Genomic DNA, 23,975 nt, shown 5'->3' with positions numbered 1-23,975 from the left:
AACTTGCATAACCTAAATGTGGAGGTAAGGATCAAATGGGCCAGCTTTATAAAATCATATGTGGTCTATCCAAGGACTGAATATAGAATTCCTCCTGAAGAATCATGGCCATCTACTCTGTGCTTGCATGGATCCAGGAGGGGGAAGGTACTACCACATCTCCCTAAGTCACTGTAAGTGTTCAGAAATTTCTATCAATTTGACCTGTTGGGGCTGATATCTGCCTCCTTGGAGTCTAAAAGTCCCAGATCTTTCTCCTGGAGCCACATAGACTATTTAATACCTTTCCTACCTACCAGCCCTTTAGATATTTAGAAACGGTGGCCCTATCACTATCTTCCCTCTACAAGTTTTCCCTTTTCCAGACAAAACATCTCTATCTTCAGCTGCTCCCTAAATCACTATTTCCAGACTCCACCACCCTTATCACCTTTCTTTGAACCTTCTCTAGTTTTTCATTATCTTTCTTAAATGGCACCCGTGAAGAACACAACACTCCTAGCTAATTTACAATCCAGGGCTTTTTTAGACACCATTTTCTATTTCTACAGCAATAGGATTATAATTACATTTCCTAGAGCTCAGTTTCCTGCTGTCCCTATTCCTTACTACCCGCCCTCCAAGACAGTCTGTTTGTTGTATTCCATGGACAGATGCATAATTTAGAGCGAGTGCTCCTTTTAGTTAAAGAAATGCTGTCCCTCATCACTCCATCATCTCTGATTACCATCACTCAGTCTAACATACATTACATCTTGTACAAATAATGCCTGTGCAATGCTTCATGCTTCTCATGCCCCTTTCTAGACAGTATCTTATCAAGCACTCAAACTGGATAAATATTTTTATGCAAAGAGGAAGATGAATCTGAAAATTAGTGGTTTAAAGTGGAGGAAAATTTGGAAATCTGACCCTTGGAAAGTGCTGAATGGAAGCATCCAACAATCTGATTTCAAAAGTGGTTTCTCCATTTAACTACCATTGCTAGTTTTTTTAGTATTTTTTTTAAGATGAGTAAGACAAACAGAAGCAGCTACCTATTAATAAAGACTTAGTATTACCAAGTCCTATAATAACCTTTTAATATATAGTATGTCATATACGACACGCAGCAACCTTTAAAGTGTATTATTTTCAATTTAAAGATGAGAGAATTAAAACAGAGGTTAAGTAACTTGCCCAATGTCACACAATCACTAGGTGGTTCTGAGATTTGAACCTAATTCCACCTGTCTTCAAGGTTCATTCTCTTTATAGTCTTATACCACAATCTCCCTCAGTGGGCACAATCTATACTACATATGACTTAACAGTCGATTAAAAAAAAACTCTCATAGTAATTACTTCTTGCAAGATGCTTCTCCAAATATGTAGGAGGTAGGGACATGTGTTGTCTCATCTGTGGGGCCAGAGATGCTGTGAGAGCATGCACACAGGAGCAAAGGGTAAGCGGGGAGAGAAAAGTCACATTCCAACCTCAGTGTCAGATACTGTATCTCAAATTAGGTTGAAATGTAGCCCTGAAGCTTCTATCACAGCATACTTGGAATATAAACAAGATTTCAAGGTGACGGTCAGCCCACGAAAACAGTGTTTTCACGTTTTTTTAATACCACTTTAGATGTATTCACTTGTATATAAATCATGTGCTAATTTATTCATTAAAATAGCCTGTACTTGGCAACATTTTATTAACCTTAGTTTATGCTAATGAGATCAGTAATTGTATTTTGAAAAAATGCATCCCTTTATAATTACTCCATAATTCTGACTTTCTTCCAAATGATCTAACCCTTTATCAACCTCAAACCACATTCCACGTCCAATGAAAATAAGTTTGAATTACAATATTATAAGATATGACTTTAAGAAAGCCCAAATTCTGAAAAGACTATTCCCATACCTAGCCATACATCAGAATCTCCTAGGGGCTTTCTTAGGCACACATGACTACTGCTTCCTCGGCAATCTACTGGATCAGAATCACTAGGGTTGGGACCTCCTGAGAATTGGGGTTTGCAGCAATTGGTCTACCACCTAGCATTGAGGGATCAATGACTAGAGCATTTCCACCTTACACAGGTCTCTTTCAGCTCTCAGAAAACGCAGAAAGCACAGATAGTGAGGGACGTCCCAAAAGCATAATAACGAATCACCTCAAAAGAACTAGTGAGTCCCAGAAAAAATTAATTGCAAGTCTCAAAAGTAACTGCTGAGCTCTGGTTCTTTATTTTCAGGGCCAAGGTAGCCATTTTAATGCTCAGTCACTGTAAAGAAACCTTAAAAATACACACACACACACACACACACACTGTTGCATAGGTTCTATCTGACCCATGGAAATCAGGTGGGGATTATTAGATGGGGTTTACCCGGTACAGGCACATGCTAAACAACTAAAATAAAAAGTTACCCTAGAAACGATTCTCAAAGTGTTAGGAGTGTCAAATGGCACTCTCGTAGTTGATACCTGGGGCAGACATTGCTAATCAATCACAGCACATCTCCTTGTTGCATCTAGAAATAGCCTCAAAGCCCTTTTCAACCAAGAACTCCAGGCTGCCACTACCATCTTATTCACTAATACATGTGGAGATCATATTTACCTCTCACTGGCTAAATAGTTAAATCAAAATCATCTTATACCAGCCTGATCCACCATAGTCTATGTGCTCCACATAGTACAGACACCTAAAGGTTCTCATGCAGACTAGACCCTAGAGGCAGATCACCTGGCTCTTGCCAATTGACCTGTGTAGTAGTTTCACATTTATATCTTTGAATGGAAGTAACTAGAAATCAGCTAACTGCTAAAATGCAAATAATATATGGTTAACTTTATATTATTCAAACCAACCTCATTTTGGCTTATGATAATTCACAGTTTGACTGAATAAATGCTAGAGAGACAAGCTGAGTTCCAAGTATTTTAAAAATTAAATGTAGCATTTGATTAAATAATCATATATCAATCTGCTTAATTTCTATTGATTGTCCTATAGATTTTCTCCTATGGAGACTTTGGGTCAGGTCTGTATGCAAACATTTAGTGTCCTGGTAAATCACAGACACAAATCCTGAGGACATTCAGTTTCTGCCCAGTTTGATTTGAAAAAGAAAATCATTATAAATTCATTTGTCTTCAGTTCCTGTAATGGCCGTTCTGGGTTACTTCACCTCTACTACCACTTCCCAAGTCATATTAGGTGGAATCCCTTTTAAGACCACATCTATGTCAATACCTAGTTATTTAGATGGATTTCATTGCATGGACAGTCCCCGTGATCAAACAATAAGATCAGAGAGAACAGACATACCTCATCATAGATGCTGTCATTCCTGTGAAAGTCTCCAGCCTTCCTGGGAAGAACGTGGATGTGAACGTGCTGAAATGTACAAGAAAGAAAAAAATAAAATGTGATTATCTCCCCATATATTTTTATATTTGACAGTGATGCTCTCATGAAACCCAATTACTCCACATTGGTTTCTGCTGGATTATTTTTCAGAGGAAGATGCCGTTCACCTTCAGTAACGATATCTTAAATCTGTGGAGAATAGAGGCACAAAGCAAGAGAGAACAACTTGGTGGCATTCATGAGAGTTTGAGTGAAATGCCATTGTTTTAGGGGCTCTGTGGAATTATTCATAGTTGTCAGTCTTGGTTGTATTTAGCCAGCGCTTTGAAATGACAGCACATCCTAAAAGGTGACCACAGTGACTCTGAAACTGACAAGAAATAAAAATTGGCTAACGGAGAACTACATAAGAGCAAATGAGTGAGAGTATGAAGGAGCATGGGCCAAATTACAGAATCGGGATTTCAAATAATAATCATATAATAATAATATACATAATTCTCATATTTTAAACTTTCAATTATTACGATAAGGAAGCTCTGTGCTTGGCATTTATCTCATTTGATGATCTGAATAATCCCATGAGGCAAGTTCTACTACAATCTCCACTTTACTGAGGAGGAGGTCTCTGCTCAGAGAAGTCAAGGCACCACAGGAAGTAGTAGTCAGCACAGGAAGCCAGGTGGTCTGGTTCCTGCCCTCACCTTTTTTATTAGCACATACACTGATTCTGTGACGTTCATCTTTTAAGCAGTCCATTTCTTTAGTCTATGAAACTACCCAAGTAATATACATAGCAATGCTATTATGCAGGGGTTGTGAATCAAGGCACACAGCATATCTAATTCAATATATTCTTCAAGACTAAACTACCATTTGAAAGTTTTACTTTTCAAATAGCCTCTATTGTATCCCGGCTGAAGTTAAACTTTATTCCTGCCCTTGAGCTATGTTCCTCCGCTTATTACGAACCATGGGGAGGAATGTGAAAATGAAAAGTCTAAATGTGAAGAGGCAGACAAAGAATCAAACCTCATCCCTAATCATATCCACCCCTTTTTGATTACACGATCAGACTCGAAGCCTCCGAAGGGCCTTTGGAGAATGTGAGATTAAGTGTCCCTGTGGCTCTGCTACACAAGGAGAAGAAAATGATATGCTATTAAAACGAAGGCAGGGAACAAGGCGGTCCAAGGTGAACAAAGCAGACAGGAGCTTCCCACCAGCCCTTGTGCACACAGTCCCCAAGGAGTGACACTTTTTGGCCTGAATATTCTTCAGTCACTGATAAGCCAGTCACAGATTCCTCAGCAACCAGGATGTGTGTATACTTAAGTTGCAAAGACTATGTAAGTATGATGAGGGGCGGGGGAGGTGGGACAGGAAAAAAAAAATGACAAACTACCTATGGAACCAAATTCTTAAGAGAAAGCAGCTCAGGATGGGCCCAAGGTGAAATTTATTGAAGTCCATGGGCGGGTTAACTTAAAAGCAACCCCAGTAAAATGGCACAGTACAAGGCAATAGTTACTCTTACAAGGAACTGTCACTCGATCCTTAATTCCAAACCTGCTGCTGTTCTTCCCTCCTTTCTTTCTTTTTTCTTCTCTTCTCCCTCAGTCTCATCCATCTATCCTTCCCTCCTTTCTTCCTTCCATCCATTCATTTAGATGTACTTTCTAATAATCAGGTACTCCAGACCAGGGTTCTGCAGTCAAACTGCCTAATGCAAATCCTGGATGTACCACTTACAAGGCTGTGTGGCCTTGCCTCATAACGCCTGTATCTCAGTATTCCCATCTATAACATTTTTTAGCTCACAAAGTTGTTAAGAGGATCAAATATGCTAAGCATGTACTTATTAAGCTGCTTATTACACAATCAGTACTCAACACATACCTACAGCAGTATCAGTCTTATATTTTATTTTTATTACCATTTTTTTCTAATTTGCCAACTAAGTGGAGATCACATTCAGCAATTGGTTCCCACACTAGCAGGAAGGATATTTGAGAAGCTCCCTGAATGGAGTACAGTTAAAGTTTCTCCGTTGCTTCAGCTTATTTCCATTGCTTTGACTAGCAGTTCTCATATTTGAACAGGCACCAGGGGCTTGGTGAAACACAGATCACTAGGCCCCTAAATTTGCATTTCTAATAAGTTCTGAAGTGATGCCAGTGTTGCTGCTCTAGGGCCATACTGAGAACCACTGGCTTAGACTATCCATCTGGTTTCTGAACCCTTCTCCTGCCAAATGTGCTAATGTGGGCACCAAGGTCACTAATGATTTGGCTTTTCTCTATTGCATTATGGGAGGCTTATTACTGAATGCTCCCCTGGCTTCCTGCACTCTGGCCACCTTCTGTACCTTGTCCTTAAGAGTATGCTTGTTGTTGCCTACTAATGACATAGAGCTGGCTATGAACTTACATTAGGAGAACCTCCTGGGATCAGGCCTAACCCATGCCTCTGTATCCTCACCTTGCTCTCCTGGTTAAGTGTTCAGGGCTACTTCTATAGGCTCCATTACCACCCAGTCCTAGAAATGCCACTCTTGATCATTGGTAACCCCTTGAAATTCACTGTGACACTGATCACAGCAAATAGCTCTCTGTATATGTGATTTCCCCCTAGGAGATAGATCTCAACCTAGCCCAATATCTTGACATAAATTATTAAGTGACAGACTGATCACAAGATCCTGACAACCCACTTAACTTTTGAGAAAAATCATGATAAAGCCAGCTCAAAACCTCACTGTTGTGAAAGAATACCATTGCCATGGCCTTCCAATAGAATGTCATCCTGATAAAAACGCTATGAACAGCACAGATGGAGATAATTTGACAAAATCTGTTCTTAGTTATTTCATATTGAGCCTTGGTGATCGCAGCTTACTTTTCTAAGTGCTAACAAAAATTCCAATTAATAAAGCACTACAATATGTTGCTAGGCTTTATTTTTTGCTAGGGTTTAAATTGTGCTAGAGTTTCAAGTAGTTTAGCTGCTTGAGTTGAAAGAGTTCACAAAATACACAATACCTTCCATATCAAAAATGTTTTCATCGTCGGATAAATTTCAAAATGCTCATTAGCATATTAAAGTATCTGAAAGGATCAGATGAAAGAGACTTGGTTAAGTTCATTCAATTAACAATCTAGAAACTTATTTATGGAGCCCCTAGTTCCTTATTCATATAAAATTCATTTATTTTTTTCTAATACATACATTTATTTATACAAAAATATGTATTACCAGGTACTATTCTAGGAACCAGAGATATAGTGATGAACAAGACAAAGTCCCTGCCCCTGTAGAGTTATATTCCAGTGGGCAATGCAGACAATAAACAAGCAAGCAAGTAAATAAATAAATAAATAAATAAATAAATAAATAAATAAACAATTTAATTTTTGGTGGAGATAAGTGTCATGGAGAAAAATATCATGGGCAGAGCTAAAAATTCAGAATTGGAACAATTTACCATTTGTAATTCGGGAATGAAAGAAATAGGATTCGGGATAAGGACAGAAATAGGATTCGGGTAGTAGGTAAAAAAAGAGAGGGTAAGTTCAAAAACTAAGAAAGAATTTCAAGGAGGAGGGTATAATCAACAATGTCAATGCCACTGAAAGCTCGAGCTGGTTTCAGTGAAATTTGAGGGTATAAAACTTAACTGAAAAGGACATGAATATATACTCAACATTGTTAATCATTAATACAATGTAAATCAAAACCATACTGAGATAGCATTTCACACTCACTGGATGGTTATTAAAAAAAAAAAACACAAAATAATAACAAGTGTTGGTGTGGATGTGGAGAATTAGAACACTCACACATTACTTACTGGTAGAGATATAAAATGGTACAGCTGCTTTGGAAAAAGGTTTCACAGTTCCTCCAAAAGTTAAACATATAGTTACTATATGAACTGTAATTCTGGCCTAAGTATGCATCCAAGAGATATAAAATATATGTCTACACCAAAAATTGTACATGAATATGTATAACAGTATTACTCACAGCAGCCAAACAAAGGAAACAATCCAATTGTCCATCAAGAATGAACAGAAAAAAATAAAATGTTGCATAGCCAGACAATGGAATATGATTTGACCATAAAAAGGAACAAAGTACTGCTAACTGAAAGAATTATGCTATGTGACTTATACTAAGTGAAACAAGCCAGACATAAAAGGCCAGATAGTGTAAGATTCCACATATTTGAAATGTCCAGAATAGGCAAGTTCATGAGACAGGAAGTAAATTAACAGGAGTGACCCCTAATTGGCACAAGATTTCTTTTGGAGATGATGAATATATTCTAGAATCAAAGAGTTGTGATAATTGTACAATTTTGTGAATATACTTAAAAAAAACATGGAATTGTACACTTATGAAGAGTAAATTTATGGTATGTGAATTATATAACAATAAAGCTGTTTTAAAAGAAGAAAAAAAAACTGAAATGAATTTAACTGAGAGTGGAAGATGAAGAGAGGGAGGTAAATTAGCAGACAACTTTTCCAAGGAGTTTTGCAAAGAAATCACTGGGAGTAGCTCCAGATGAGGGAGAAAAGCACTCTGGGAAATACTGGTTTAAGGTTCCTGAACCTACTAGTTTCTAAAATTATCATCATCATTAGTAGTGTTATTTGTTGTTAACATTTATTGAAAGCTCACTACATGCTAACTCCTGGGCTGATTTAATTTACATCCTTATTTCAATTAATCCTTACCATACTCCTAAGAGGTAGTTAATAAATGCATCACCATTTCCAGGTGACAATATAGACCAAAGAGGTTAAGTGACTTGCCCAAATTCCCACAGGGAGTGATCAAGAGCTGAAATCTAAACCCGAGTCTGTCATAGACACCTGGGTGTCTGATCTTCACCACCAAATGACACCATCTCTCAAGAGGCCACCTGCTTCTCCATGGTCTACATATAAAGACATCTCCTCTCTGTGTCCTCTCAATGCCTCTCCCAAGCTTCATAGTTTCTCAGTAATGTCTTTAGTCACATCTGAAAGCCCCTTCAGGATCATGGGATGGGGTTTGCCCTTGCCTAGAGGTTTGAATTGACTTAGAGCAAGCGTGTTATCACCTAAATTTCATTTCCTAGTTGAAAGCCACTCTCGATACACTGTATAGATTAATAGAGTTATTCAATATCAAGTGTTTCCCCCCCTCATTTACTTATTTTATGAAATTTGCACCAAGTAAACAATCCACACTTTCTTGGCTCACCTGCTTGAGCAAAATTTCAACTTTAAAAGGCTTTTCTATTATCTTTAGGTTTTTCTCCAAAGACAGGCTCTCTCTGAGCTTTAATCCCCTGACAACCTTTTATAGGAACTACCTCTTTTGTGCTACCTGTGCTTCTCTTTCCATTTTTTTTTGAACACATCTACTTTACCCCCTGTACTGACCTGAGAATGGTCAGTATAGTCACACTTATGTCTTTGTCTTCATTAAAATGTACTGCAATTCAATTGTAGGGGATAAAATCCTGGTGGGGAAAAGGGCAAGGAAAGCCAGAGAGCTACGCTGCTCCACAACTAGTGTCCTGTTGCCTTCATCAGCTTTCCCAAGATGAACCCCTCTATCTCATATCTGCAAGTGAGCAACAACAGAAGAGAAATCTAATTCTAAAAAATAACAAAAACACTGCTGTGGTAAGCAGACAATGACCTCCTTCAATATGTCTATACCCTAATCCTTGGACTTCTGACTATGTTAGTTTCCATGCAAAGAAGAATTAAGGTTGTAACTGGATTACGGTTGATAATCTGCCTTTAGAATTGAGAGAGTACGGGTGTTCTTGGACTACCCAGCTGGTTCCAATGTAATCACAATGGGTCCTTTAAAATGGAAGAGGGTGAATATCATCAAAATGTAAAACTTTGTGCTTCAAAGGATACCGTCGAGAAAATGAAAAGGCAACCAACCCACATGAAGGGAGAAAAATTTTGCAAATCATACATATGATAAGGTACTTGTATCTAGGACACATAAGGAACTATTTCAACTCAATTGGAGAGAAAAAAAGGAAAATATCAAAAAAACAGGCAAAGGAGGAACAAGAATTCCTCCAAAGAAGATATGTAAATGGCCAATAAGCAGATGATAGAGTTAGCAGGCCATTTTCCACAAGAACTTCACAATAACCTGCCTCCCTCCCTTCTCTTCCTCACCACCCCCCTCTCCCCCGCCGAACCCCAGAAGCAGATGAGAACACTTTGAATCAGCAGACATGAGACTTCACAGCATGAAACATACTATTAGTTAGAGGACAATATAATTTATTGTACAAAGTGGAACTTCTAGGAGTGAAAGGAGACACTGTTCACAAACTACAATGGTCCATTTGTAACTATAGGCCTAAATCTGGACTATTCCAAATAAACCAAAACATATGGTCACCCGAATTATTAGTTTTTTAATTGGAAAATATGATAGCATAACAAAGATGAGATTTGACATCCTCTCAACTTGGCTTAGAATCTCAGCTCTGCCACTTTGACAAGTTTGGTGACCTTGGGCAACTAATTCAATCTCATTAAAGCTGTTTCCTCATCTAGAAAATGGAGACAGTAACTGTTCCTATTCTTTATGTTTTGGTGAGGATATTATAGTACATGTATAGTGATATGTAGTTACTAGCATACAATATTCTTAAGAAAATGGTAGTTAATGTTTTTTATTTGAGAAAAACTTAAAAATTCGTACTATAAATATGTAAGTAAAGCTTTCCACCCTATGAGAAAGAAATAATTAAATGATATATCAATGTTCTCTGGGGGTATTTCCTAATAACCAATGAAATAGCCCAGATCTCTCTAGATATCAGACCTGTCTCATTCATATAATTTAACTGACAGCCTTGAAATAGTGGATGATTCATTTATTTCTATGTCTTTGTTACCCAGATTATGCAGTTAAGCTGATATTACAGGCCTTCTTTTCTGAGATAATAAATGGTTCTTTTTGGTGAACACAAGATGCTCTGCCCTTTGCAAGTCAGAGAGGAGTGGGAAGTGGACACCAAAATCTATAGTAACTTGAGAGTTAGAGTCCACTGGAGGAAGCCGAAGAAGCGAAAACTAGAAGGAAGATAATGGGAGACGAGACTGTTGATTCCTCACGCCCAGATGTTTCTCTCCACATGGCAGTAACTCCACCACCATTCTTTAATTCACTTAGTTAAGGAAAATGGAAGAAGCAACTTGAAATGTAATTGTCTCTCACTATTCCTGTTGGGGTTTATTATATAAACAGTAGGGAGATTTCTCATTTTGTTGTTTACTGCAGTAGGATTAAAAAACGGAGGAGGAAAAGTTCTCTCAGCACCTGCTTTCTTAATTGATAGTGATTTCTTTGCCACCAAAAGCGAGTGGTTTTTAAACAAAATGGGTACGTTCTCATAAGCAACATTACCATCTTATAAACACATCGTTAAACAGGAAAGGTGATGGAACTATGACAACAGATCCCATTTCCCGCTCGGGGTGAGTATCCCATATGCCATCCACCTTTCATTTTTCTTCTCATTTGCAATTAGCGCTTCCTTTACAAAGACAAGTGATAGAAAAAGCAAGTTTTCTTCCTATATGCTTGGCTTTGAATTTGTAAACAATGGGTAAAGAAGTTGATCTACTTTTTATCTATTCTTTTGTGCTGAATTTCCCTGGAAGAGCTCCTTAAAACAAAGAAAACAAAAATAATGTCTCCCAGGTTTACCTAAAGCCTCTTACAGCATCTCAAGTGATCTACTACTTTGGGATTAAGATGAGCTACCCTCATGCCTGCATGTGGAAGATGGGGAAAACTGATTGGCAAAACAGATGCATCAACACTTGCTCATGTTTGTTCAGTTCTCTCGGCTTCTGCTCTTATAGAGGAAAAATTGTAGAAGATCTTGCCAATTATTTCTACCTTGTGAGCTGAAAGCCAAAAGGAAAAGTCATGTACCCAGGCTCTCAGAGCTCAGTGACACTTTACACAGCATCAGATTCCATTGTCTTGCTTTTATTTGACTTGAAAAGACCTTAATTTTTAGAAAATTTGAAATTTAAAGCCATCTGGTTGCTAAAAGCTCCTTTAAACTCTCATTGTGGTTTGGAGCCATATATCATCAAATCTATGATGCTTAGCTGATATACTGCGCCCATATATCATAAGAGCACCATCCCTCTCATGATATATTATTATAACTCAGAACTGGAGCACCACTAGTGATGTATAGATTAAAAACACAATTGTAAGCCACAAAACTCTACTGGGTCTCCATAAATTCTGGAAGGTTTTTTTGTTTGTTTTTTGTTTGTTTTTGTTTTGTTTTGTTTTTAAAACTGGATTGGTTTTGATCCCCCTTCAAGTTCCTCAACTTGATTTCCTTCTGTTTGTTAAAAGGCATACTAGCTGCTTCTGCAATGCCAATATCCTAAGGGACTCACTGACAAGAGGGCTAGAAATAGTTACTCTGTGCCTTTTGACCGACCACTAATTTTGTCCTGAGTTGGTTATGTCAAGGTGTCTTCAAGGCCCTGTAAGCAGCAGTACTTCTGGTGACACTTATTTTGAAACTATATAGCTGGCAGTGTTTTTGCACTGACCCTAACCTCAGTCGCAGAAGCTGAGGCCTTACCAAAGAATCCAGTCACAAAGAAAACACAAGTTTTGGTAATGGTTTAGCAAGGCTCACTGCAGAGCCAAGCCTTCTAGTTCAGACAGGCAGGTTTTCAGAAATACATTTAGTCTTGTATCACAACAATTGCTAGAATTTATTATTTAGAATACACTAGCATTGGTCTAAACAGTTTACCTACATATTTCATATAATCTGCACAATAATTTTATGCATTAGGATACTGGTATTATCTCCAATTGAAAGATGAGGGAAGATGAGAAAAGTTACAGATGAAGAAATATAAATATACAGGAGCAATTTAGGATTGCTCAATCCCAAAGTGTAAGTATGGCACTAACAGCCTAGTAAGAGTTATAAGCCTACTGCCCCACATACGACTCACCCTTAGGATATTAAGCACTTCTGCAAGACAGGTCCATTAGAGAACAGATGTCTTGTAAATATGAGAATCAATCTTGTACAAATATTTTATATTACCTTTTGGCTAAAGATTGACTTTCAGCGACATAACAGCTTCAAATTTTAAATCTGTTCAGCAAGAGAGTAGAATTTATAATAATTTCCCTTTAAAGAGTTGACAGACTCAAGCAAGGTCAATAAAACCACGATAAACCTCATTTATAGTCATTTCTATTGCGTTAGGTTACGCTTACGCAACAAAACAGGTGGAACCCCAGGTAGACCATTCCAAGATAAAGAGGCATTCTATTCAGCCCCACAAGCAGGAGGTCAGAGGTTCTTTGTAAAACTAGTTGTTTGTTTCTGTTCAGCAATAGCACCTTAGAAAAACCTCCAGTAAAAAACAAACAAACAAACAAACAAACAAACAAACAAAACTTTCAAGAGATACAAAGAATATTTCAGAATTTGTCAACCCCATATTTTATCAGATACTGTTACAGTTGCTGTGTTTATGGTATACATTCTTGGTAAGAAAAATTTAAAAAATGTTCTTCCCTTCTTGTGGAGTTCCTTTCCCTTTGCTTATTTCCCCTCAGTTTTCCAGAGCCAGTTCAAATGCCACCTCCTCTGTGTAGCCTTCAGACTCTCCAGGGCTCCTCTGATTCTTTGTATGTTATCTCAATAACTGCTTTTCCGCATAAAGTATAATTGTAGGGTTTTCTCTTCCATTACTCTGGAACTCTGGGATAGTCCTTACTGTATTTGTCTCCTAATTATTTCCTTCCCTTGCTTCAGTTTTCTACCTTAGAGGACACATTGTGTAAATGATCAATGGATGATCGATAGATGGATAGATGGATGGTTGGGTGGATGGGTGGACAATGCAAGTATTCTTAATTTGTTAGCTTGCTTTAAAAAAGGACAAAAAAAATGTTTGTACAGATTCCCTTGACCACTTTTCTCTTTTGTCTTTGAGAGTTCCTGCACAAACATGAATGTGGCCTATGCAGAGTCAAGATGATTGCTTTGCACATACCTTTCTTCCCCATTGATAATTAGCTTTTTACCAAAAGGTAAGTTTGAAGGTCTTATCTCTCCAGTTTCATCTAAGACCTCTTTAAAAACTACTCAAATATGCTTGAGTGTCTGGAGCAAATAGCTCATCTTGAAAACAATCAGTATCGTGCAGATTGTAAAGAGACTTATTCTTTGCTCAGCATTAACTTTAATAAGAGTCACTGCAGTTCTCTCTCAGGAGAGAAGAAACCCACTCCCTTTTTGGATAGCTTCTGACCTTCACAAATTAATTCCTGGATGCCCTCTTTGCTAAAAAGACTATCTAGAATATGTATTTTTTTCTTTATGTACCGTATCAGAACATTGATCTGCAGAGGCATTCCCTCTAGGTGTTAGGTATACAATAAAGGATTTAGATGCAAATGAAGCAATGATGGCATTTTTCCTTGTCTTACTCATTTTTGTGACAAATGCACATTAATGTTTGCCATACACATAATTACAGTTCTTTAATTTATGTTTCAATAAATATATAATAATAAACGTTTACTGCTCCATGAATAAACATTCAAATGAAGCCTCTGATGGAGGTTACATGTTTCGAAGCAGCTCTGTGGCTTTCTAGAAATCTCGCCCTCTACTTAATGAGCATCATTTCCATAATCTGTGCATTATTGCTTGAGCCTCCGTTTTAGGAACATTTTACAAAACAAAAAAATTTGTGAAATATTATCAGTTCAAAGGGAAAAAAAATGTTAAGGGGATCAGCAACTCGTCCTGTTAAAGAGGCAAGACAAGCTTTCATGTCCCTCCAGAAACAGTGACATAGTAATTATGGATATGGCACTTCCTAATTATCTCACCAGCTGAGTGCATCACTACTATAGTTTTCTCCTTTAATATCTGGCTTAAATAAAAGTGATGAGAAACTTAGAACGGTCAGCCACGAAGGGCAAGCTTCTGCTAGCTCCCTTTCAAGAGCTAACGAACAGACCAGACAGAAGACCTATAAATTTGGGGGAGATCAGGACACTGTAAAATGGACATTTCTGGATGTGGAAACAGACACATGACTTGAGTACCAGTCACTCTGAAGTAACCAAATCCAGTCAAGACCATAAGTTAGGCTTCAAGGTGAAGGTGAGTTATTTTATGTTATTATCATTTCAAAAGGTTAATCTATTTCAAATAAGCTTTCCAAACTGTCTTCCAAAAAGCAGGTGCTTATTAAACAAACAAACAAACAAACAAACTGAAACATGATATTTCTTTTCTCTTTGTCCAATAGCTAAGACTGGGTTGTTCAACCAGGGGAGGGGGGACGGAGATACCAGGAGAAATCAAAGAACAAAGATTCTTTGCAGTGTGATAAGATACAGATTCTCAGCCTCTGCTGAGTGCTGATGAAATGTGTGAAAGTGACAGCTGTCACTTCATGACATGTCAGTCTGCTTTATTGGTGGGATGGAACAATTTATTTAAACTTTGTCAGGAGGGAGTCATTTTACATGGTTAGAAGTTGTGTTTCTTTAGTATGAATAAATATCTCTGGGCCTGCACAGAACATTTAAAGAGTGTGTGGTTATTTACTGTAGGTACTGCAGCAGACAGCTAAGAGTGGAGCTCTCTCTCCCATCATTTTATGATGTGCTATGAGTAATTCACTCCTTGCTTTGACTGTTACTGCAAAATCTTTCAAATGAACATCATCTTTCCTTAACACGAGCTGAATGTAAGATTTTCACTATTTCAATATGGCTATTTTCACAAATGACTTCAACAAAATAAAATATTCAGCATAAATAGAATTTAGTGTGATCCAAATTTTATCATATTTCTCAGCTGGAATTTTTTTTCACATTCCACTTTTCTTTTGGTACATATGCCTTTTTGTTTTCTAATGTTCCTGAATTAGAAAGAATTAGCAGAACTATGTTTTACAGGGTTACATTTTCCTTCTAATGCAAATAAGCAGGTATTTATTTTGGAGTCAGGCCTTTAGAAATGACATTCTTTTTTAGGATGGGCCAAATCTCAAGCTGCTAAGTAGAGATGCTGCTTCTTGCAATGGTTCTACTCAGATATGCCACAAAGAGCATTAATTTCATAAATGAGATTCTTTTCAAAGTAATCATTGTAAAATATGCCAGAACCAATGCCCCTACCCAACTCCTTGCAACCCATGAGCACTGATTTGATAGCTCAAGATAGGATAAATGGCTCTGATTAGGCCAATGATCTCAGTTTTATGGGGACCTTCTAAATCATATCTCAGTTCGGGTCTAGAATAATGATGCTGGGAGCATCCAGAGGACTACATATCATCTCAGCCTGGCTCCCACACAGGGAACCAGGGAGATTTGTGGGACCCTGTCTGGTGGCTTGGAGGCACAAACAATGAATACTGCTAAGGCAATAGAAATAAAAAAGAAAACAGGCAGTGGGGAAAGCCCTAGAACCATCCCTCATTTTTCTCATAATAGACTTTATTGTTCAATGAGACAGAGTGATTCCATAGGCAGTGCCCAGAAATTAGATACTATGAGAATAGATAATGTTTCTTTTTCTGGGTGACTTCAGTGACTGAGGCCATGAGATTTAGGTTGACTAAACATTTTTAGTCCAGAATGGAACCCTTGCTGACATCAATCTCCATGGTTCACCATGGACCAGCCATTAACGAAGACAAACTGCATCATGTCATTTAGTCGAAACCCTTCTTTACAGAGGAATATACAGTAGAATTGTGACAATAACTCCAATCTGCCAGGAACCTGATGAAGACTTGAGATTTTCCATGGCAGAGACTTTTTAGAAAAGTTTAACACAAATGCTCCCTCATGGAGTGAGTCAGGATTGGCTTTATAGGGGGTGAGATTAAGTGAACAGTTTATGATAACTTTCCTATGCCTTTTAACCTTCAGAATTGACTTTTGGTCAAGGGACCATCCAATGGATGACTGTGTATTGTTGCATGTAAAGAAGCACATGTCTTGTAGGTACTGGTTTAGGATACAGCTGGGCCCTGGCTACTGCAAGTGTTGGCTTAACTCAGTAATGTGATTAACCAACAATCCATCTTTTAAAATTAGTTACACATCAAGCCATGCAGGTCTGAGAATATAAAAGTTGAAAAATTCTGTTCCTGAGAAATGTCACATGTAGAACGACAAAAGTCTGGACAGTCTTTTGTGTCACAAGTAACACTGAAGGAATTAGAAGTCCTTTAACCAGTATATGTTGTACATGGACATGCAGCCTCCAAGTCTAGATTTCAGAGCAAGCATAGCTTTCACTTTAAGCCCAGTAACACAGAAGGTTCAATTCCTGGTTCTGCTACTTACTAGTTGTGGAGTCTAGGATAGTCACTCATCTTTGAGCTTCAGACTCATTTGTTAAATAATCCCAAATCATGGGGATGCTGTGAGATTTAAATGGAGTAGTACTGTGAAGTGCTTAGACTAGTACTTGGAACTTAGCATTGGCAGAAGTGACTGTATCTATCACTGTTGTTGCTGCTGCCCCCACCACTACTGCTACTTGTCCACAAAACAACAACAACAGCAAAAACACCTTAAATTACATTTTAAAATAGTCATTAAATGAGTCATCTTCTCACTCTCTTTTAAGGAGTTCAATCCATTCTTTAAAAAAAGTATTCGGTTAAATCCCAATCTATAAATCATACAGAGGTAGAGCCATTATCCCAGAAACCAATGTGAGACCCCACACACATATCCTGGGCTCAAAGAAGGCCTGGAGCTTCTGCTGAACATAGTGTGCAAACCTTTGGTTTCAATTGCCTGAGAAGGGAGACTGACCTGGGGGCTTCTGCCCTAGAAATATAAAACCTTAAGCAGTGGAGCTAGGTGGTTAAAAATGCCAAGCTCTACAGTCATATGATGAAAATCCCATCCCAACTCTCATTTTGTTAGTGATGCTGGGAAAGCAGTTTTACTTCTGAAGGCCTTGGGTTCTGCATTTATAAAATGCAGATAATGAAGTACCTTCTTCAAAGGGCTGCTGAGAGGGTTAAATGAGATACTGCATAACACAGCTCCTGTCACAGTAAGAAAATGCACAATAATTGTGAGCAACTCTTCTAGTTATTACTTAAGTCTCTGCTCAAGTTTTACCTCATGCTACAGGCTGAATGTTTGTGTGACCCTAAAAATCATATGCTCAAATCTTAACTCCTAATGTGAGGGTATTAGGAGGTAGGGCCTTTGGAAGGTAATGAGGTCCTGAAGCTGGATTTGTGCTTTTATAAAAAGACAGAGGCCTCTGCTTCCTCTCTCTCCTCTCTCCATGTGAGGATACAAGAAGACAGCCATCTGCAAACCAGGAAGCTGGCACTCCCCAAACGTCAGCTGTGAGTGACTTTATCTTGGACTACCCAGCTTTGTGAGAAATAAATGCTGTTTAAGCCACCCAGTCTATGGTGTCTTGTGATAGCAGCCCTCACTGACCTCCCTAGAGAGGCCTTTCCCAAATCCTTTATATAAGAGGTCCCACCATAACACAGTTCCCTAATTCAATTCCCTCTTATACCTGAAATTACAATCTGTATGTGTTTACTTTTTTCGTATTTTGACATATTCATAGCTGTGATCCTCACACTTGAAATTATGCCTAGCCCATAGTAGGAACTCAATAGCTATGGTTACAATAGATCAATTAAGAGAAATGGAGGCAGGAAGAGAGAGGAAGCATTCCTACTCGTTGTTTAACAGATCACAGGAACTCTTACTAGACTTAAAACTAGAAGGTGTAATTCTTTAAAGGAATAACAGAAATACATTTGATGGCATGTACTTTTGTGTGCATAGTAATGTAGAATTATTGTGTTCAAAATGTCGACTACTCTTAACAGTACTCTCTGAAGTGGAGGCACAAAAAGAGGGGTGTGTAAACCGAACTAATCTGAGGTTAGCCACGATGAAAGTCCAGCCAAAGCAGCAAAGATGCAGCTGGGACACCTATGTCCTCATCAGCCTCTCAACCTTTTCTTCTAAAAATTGCTGCACATTATGAAATATCTCTCTCTCCTCCTCTCTCTCCTTCCCTCTCCCCTCTGTCTCTCTCATACTTGGCTTCCTATGATACCATAATTCTCTTTTATCCTAAGACATTCTGCAGGCTCCTGCTGTGGGGACTGTGTGGTTACACACCAGAGTTGTGATTCTTCACAGGCTTTATGTTTACTTTGAGGGTCTGTGTAATATTAGCATTTAAAATGTGACATTAGACACTGGAGAAAGCAAAGCACATGAATCTCAGAGCTGCACTCCAGGAACCACGATATTATGAGGGCCTTGAGAAAGATGGAGACATTTGCAAGGGCTGTGATCCCCAGGAGAGGAAGCCACGAACAACTATAGGATACTGTGAGGCCAAATGCTTTCCTGGTAACAATCCCAAATGTGCGGGTGTGATGTGGTTTGTTGAGGTGAGAAGTTCTATGGGATGCTATGAGATGCAATGGGGTGGCTCACTCGGAAAGAGTTGGGCACTGGAAGTATGTTAATGTGAGGAGAGTCTTGTTATCCTTGATGAGAGTCTTGAGAACTAGACTCTTTCTGAAAAGGCCTGGTCCCATAACACAGTAAAATCTTGTAAGGCCCTGAGATCGGGACTCTTCTCACAATCTCTATTTTGTGACTCAAAGTGGCCTCAACAAGGAAGGGTGGATCCTAGTGAACTATGAACACTACCACTATTGGGGAGGCTATTGGCTCCTGACGAAGGTCCTCCAGACGCCATGCTTCGAGCCTCTCTCCAGGCCCTGCTCTCCTCCACCCTTCTAAAGCCCTCACTCCATCTTGTTCTCTAGGCTTTAGCCCTCAGCTCTGCATTCATAGTATCTTTGCTTGTGGCCTTTCCCCTTTGGTTCTTCGGCAAATATCATCCTTGGACTTCATCTTTCCAAAGATCTTTATATTCTATGCCCTGTGCCTCTCTCATGAACCAAATCTGACTTCTTCCCAACATGCTCATGCTCATATGACTCCCCAAACCCATTGTAAGCTCACGTCTCATGTCTACCCACTTGAGTTTTATCAGACTGTTGGCTAAATATTCAACCAAGAATAAAGGTGTTCAAAAGAAATCATACTTACAAGAAAGAAAAAAAGCTTTCCCTTAAACAAAACAGAACAGCAGTTTCCCTTTTCCCAAGAGGCCTCACTTGGCCTTCCCTCCAGAGTGTCACTTTCCAAGATCCTAGTTGACTCATTCCCTCTCTCACCTTTCACAAATACCAAGGCTCTGTCCAGGGGTTTTTGCCTTAGAGATTCTGATAATTTGACTGGTTTCAACAAGAATGCTGAGCTTGCTATTTTGAGTACAGATCTGTCCTCCTATTACACCAGTAAGAAGAAAAACAAGGCATCACAATAAATCTGTGGGTGCATCCTTGAGAGGGCACAGATTTGCTCAGGTTTTACTCTCTACATCAGAAGCACTTACACGAGGCAGGTAGGAAAGCAGAAAATGAGAATCAGAGGAAGACTGAGGCTCAGGGATTAGAGAAGGAGAAGGCTAGTGAGCACCAAGCATTTTCAGGATGACAGAAGTCGAAGAATTTTTTTAAGCCTGGGATCCAAGAGAGATTACATAGCTAAATAGGAAGTAGACAAACAAATATTTTCAACTGTGAATAAATTGGTATTGAATTTGGAAGAGGAGTTATATCTCAGGGATGGAAGAGGAAGAACACTAACACCCATTTTATTTGAAACACCCGTCACCTCCTCTTTAGCCTTTGCCTTCATAGAGTAGGGAAAGAGGGGCCCTTGGGCACATTCACTTTATTTAGAACCACTGATTGCAAGTGGAAATGACAGACTCCACTTTCCTTGGCTAATTAGAGAGGCTGCTTTCCTGCTACCTGGATAAAGGCATCAGTGCACTCTACGAGACCCTGGCATACTTGACTCTACAGTGGCTTGTTTAGACACTTGGCAACCCTCTCTCAAGTACCAAAATCAGTCCAGGAGTGGAAGAAAGAATATTTTTGGCTCTACCATAGGAATTCTACATGCCAACATCCTTCCTTTGTCATATACATGTCCTGGCTCAATGGAACTTACACGTCCCTGAAAGCCTCAGTGTACGGAAGAAGGCAGTAGTGAAAGATGCAGCAGCTCTGGAGCTGGATTGCCTGAGTTTTTAAATCTTCACCCTGTCACTTACTCTCTGTGAGACTTGGAGCCAGTTACCTGACTTCTCTATACCCAGGTTCTTCATCTATAAGATAGAATAACGCTTTATAGATCTCATAGAATTAGGAATAAATTATGTTAAGTAAATGCTCGGCAAGGGCTTAGCACACAGTAGGTACTCTCAAGATGTTAGCTATGACTATTATTTTTATTTTATTGGTAACTTTCCAAAAACACTTTTTGTGATAATTATAGAATCGAAAGAAGTTGCCAAAAATAGTATAAAGAGATCCTATGTACCATACGATTCACCTACTTTCTCCAACTACTATACAGGTAAGTATGTATGGTACCACATAACTACAGCACAATATCAAACCCAGGAAACTGACATTGGTACAATGTGTGTATAGCTCAAAGTCATTTTATCACATGTTGAAATGTGTAACCATGACCAAAATTAAGATACAGAATAAATTCATTACTGCAAAGACCTCCTTTGTGTTCCTTTACAGTCATACTCACAACCTTCCTCTTACTATGCCTAAGCCCTGGCAACCACCATTCTGTCCTTGAGTTTTAGTATTTTGTCATTTGAGAACACTGTATAAATGAAATCACATTATTTGACCTTTTGAAATTGACCTTTTTAATTTGACGTAATGCCCTTGAGATCCATCCACGCTGTTGCGTATTCATGCTTTTCTGTTGCTGAGGTAGCATTATGTGGTAGGGATATACCGCAAATTGTTTCACCATTCACCTAGTGAAGGTCCTTTTGGTTACGTCTAGTTTTGAGCTACTACAAATGAAGCTACTGTGAACATTTGTGTACAAGTGTTTGTGTGCACACCATTTTTTGTTCTGCGGGTTAAAGTAGGAATGTAACTGCTTGGTTCTATGGTTAGTCTACTCTGGTTTTTAAGAAACTGCAAACTATTTTCCAGAGTGGTTGCTGCATTTTATATGCCCAACAGAGATTCAGTTTCTATAAAATCTTTCCAGCATTTAGTGTTGCGACTTTATTTTATCTGTTCCGTGTGTAGTGATATCTCATTATGACCTTCATTTGCATTTCCCTAAGGGCTAGTGATGTTGAACATTTTTTCATGTGCTCATTTGTCATCATATGTCCTCTTTAAATGTTTCTTTATGTCTTTTGTCCATTTTATAATTTGTTCACTTTTTTCTACTATTGAGTTTTGAGTGTTCTTTCAATATTCTAGATACATGTCCTTTAGTCATATCTTTTTAATTTTCAGAAATCCTTTCTCAGTCCTTTCAGCTAGAATAAATCTTTTCTTCCCCTAACTTCATTACAGAAAGTTTACTTAGGACCTTTGCTCCTCTCTACCTTGACCCATCTATAGACAGCACTCCTAATCCCCTTTCTAATCTACAAGCAGAATCCATGTCTGCCTTTCCTGGTGCCTTGCCAAGACTTGGGCACCTATTTGGCATTCCATTAATATCCACCAAATAACTGAATCAATAATACTTGTATTTTCATTCAGTTACTATGAGCCTTTGGCCCAAAGCAAAAACCATGGTTACCATGGATACACAGGCTTGGGATAGATGTACATCATTTAATACCTCAGAAAAGATAATTCATTACAAGAAGAAATACACACTCTCAGATGTGTTAGTGATTAATTTCTTCTTGACTACCACACTTCTAGTTAACACTGTGACACACTGCCGTTTATTGAGGAGTATCTATTTATGTCAACCCATGGCTCACATTTGGCTAATTAAGCACTCATGCATTTCAGAACTTTTGATCTGTGGGCTGTGTTTACATACGAACATCATATTCAACATACAGGCAGTTGTTTAGCACCTCTAACCTATTTCAAGCCTTATATTTAATTAATGAGAGTTGCTGAGGGGAATGCAGAGTATGCCTTTGAATTAAACAGCTACCCTCCTTTAAAATCACAACAACGCATAATTAAATAATGAGATACCTGTGCTTTCATAGTCTTTCTTCCAAAGGAATTAAAGCTCCAAGGAAGACCAGGTTGTAGTGGGAGTTGCGGAAGGAGTATAGGTAAGAAGACATGGGGGCAGATTGTAGTGACTCAGTATCATCACTGGTTATATAATGAAGGCTGGAATAGGACGCTTCCTTCCCCTTTTCTCCCCCTCCCCCTGCTACGGAGGTTCTGATGTGCCTCTAAGTAGTAAGGGCACATTTCTTTGTTAAAGGAAAGGCGCAGTATAAAATACAAGAATTATCACTGCCATTAATTAAATGGATTTTATTGTTTGAGTTTTATGTGGCATAAGAAAAGCAAATGAATTCAAGGAAGCTATCCATGATCCAACTTTCATCACTCCCCGCTGCCCAACACCATCTCCTGTTCTTCCTCTCCCTGTTCACATATGCCAGCCACCTTGACTTTTGTCTCATCTCCATAAAAAGACACATTTTGGCCTTGGGAATTCCACTCACAAATGCTTCCTCCACAGCAAAGTCTTCCCTGACCCGCCCTCCAATCAAATTTTTCATCCACATTCCTTTCATACTACCTCTTTCAGTTTCTTCCCAGTACTTACCATTGTCTAGAAGTACTATTTATTTGTTTACTTGCATATTTTCCACTCCCCCCACCAGACTCAACCAGAATGAGAAACAGCACACTCAATAGCTCTGTCTTATTTCCTACTATGACCGCAGATGAGTTCACTGTAGTCCTCATGAGGGGACCACAGATTATTTTCTCCTGGACAGACCTCTCAGGTACTGTGCACGAATCTTCCTTTTATTTTATATAACTTTGGAAAACACCTTTGATTCTAACATTGATAGTCACTGTACCCATGCCGAGTTCTCAAGAGTTCCCAGGATTCTGCAGCTCGTGAGATAACTTCATATGTATACATAATAGTTGTAGTATTAGTAATAGGTTGAACCATATGAAATGGCCACGATTTGCTGCTTTGATGCAACCACTTTCATATGGCTCAATGAAAACAGCGGTGGGAGCCCTTGATATACAACAGGCTTTGTATTAAGAGTTCGATACCATGTTAGCTTTCATATCTCGATGTAATCTTCTAACCTGAGTATTCTTATTCTCCATATGTTACAAATGAGCACACAGAGGTTTAGGGAGGTTAAATGATCTATCTGACCGTGGAAGAAGTGGTGGGATTAAGATACGTGTTCCTTTCCCAGGGACTCAGTTGTGTGCACTCAATTGGATTCACAGCACAGAAAGACAAGTGAGTGACTTGAAGTTGCTGTTCTGTGTTCTGTTGCCTCCAGGACACCATAGTTACTGCTGCTGAGTGGGAACCCCAAAACCTCACTGACCCTCAGAGTCATCGAGTTGACATCCTTCACAGCTATAGCTACTGCTTAAAAAAAAA

At 38.7% G+C, this 23,975-nt stretch overlaps 1 protein-coding gene across 3 annotated transcripts in view; it reads right to left on the bottom strand.

Moving 5' to 3' along the window:
* Positions 1 to 23,975, bottom strand: part of FHIT (fragile histidine triad diadenosine triphosphatase) — a 1,278,128-nt gene that overhangs the window by 164,231 nt on the left and 1,089,922 nt on the right. For all 3 annotated transcript variants that reach the window (XM_016150237.2, XM_016150238.2, XM_036219786.1), the window contains one exon: positions 3,318 to 3,386. In XM_016150237.2, the coding sequence (XP_016005723.1) occupies positions 3,318 to 3,386 (69 nt within the window). The remainder of the gene's footprint in view (positions 1 to 3,317; positions 3,387 to 23,975) is intronic.

This window comes from Rousettus aegyptiacus, unplaced genomic scaffold (genome assembly GCF_014176215.1).
Source record: "Rousettus aegyptiacus isolate mRouAeg1 unplaced genomic scaffold, mRouAeg1.p scaffold_m13_p_4, whole genome shotgun sequence".
Lineage (NCBI taxonomy): Eukaryota > Metazoa > Chordata > Mammalia > Chiroptera > Pteropodidae > Rousettus > Rousettus aegyptiacus.
This window is presented reverse-complemented; position numbering and strand designations above follow the sequence as displayed.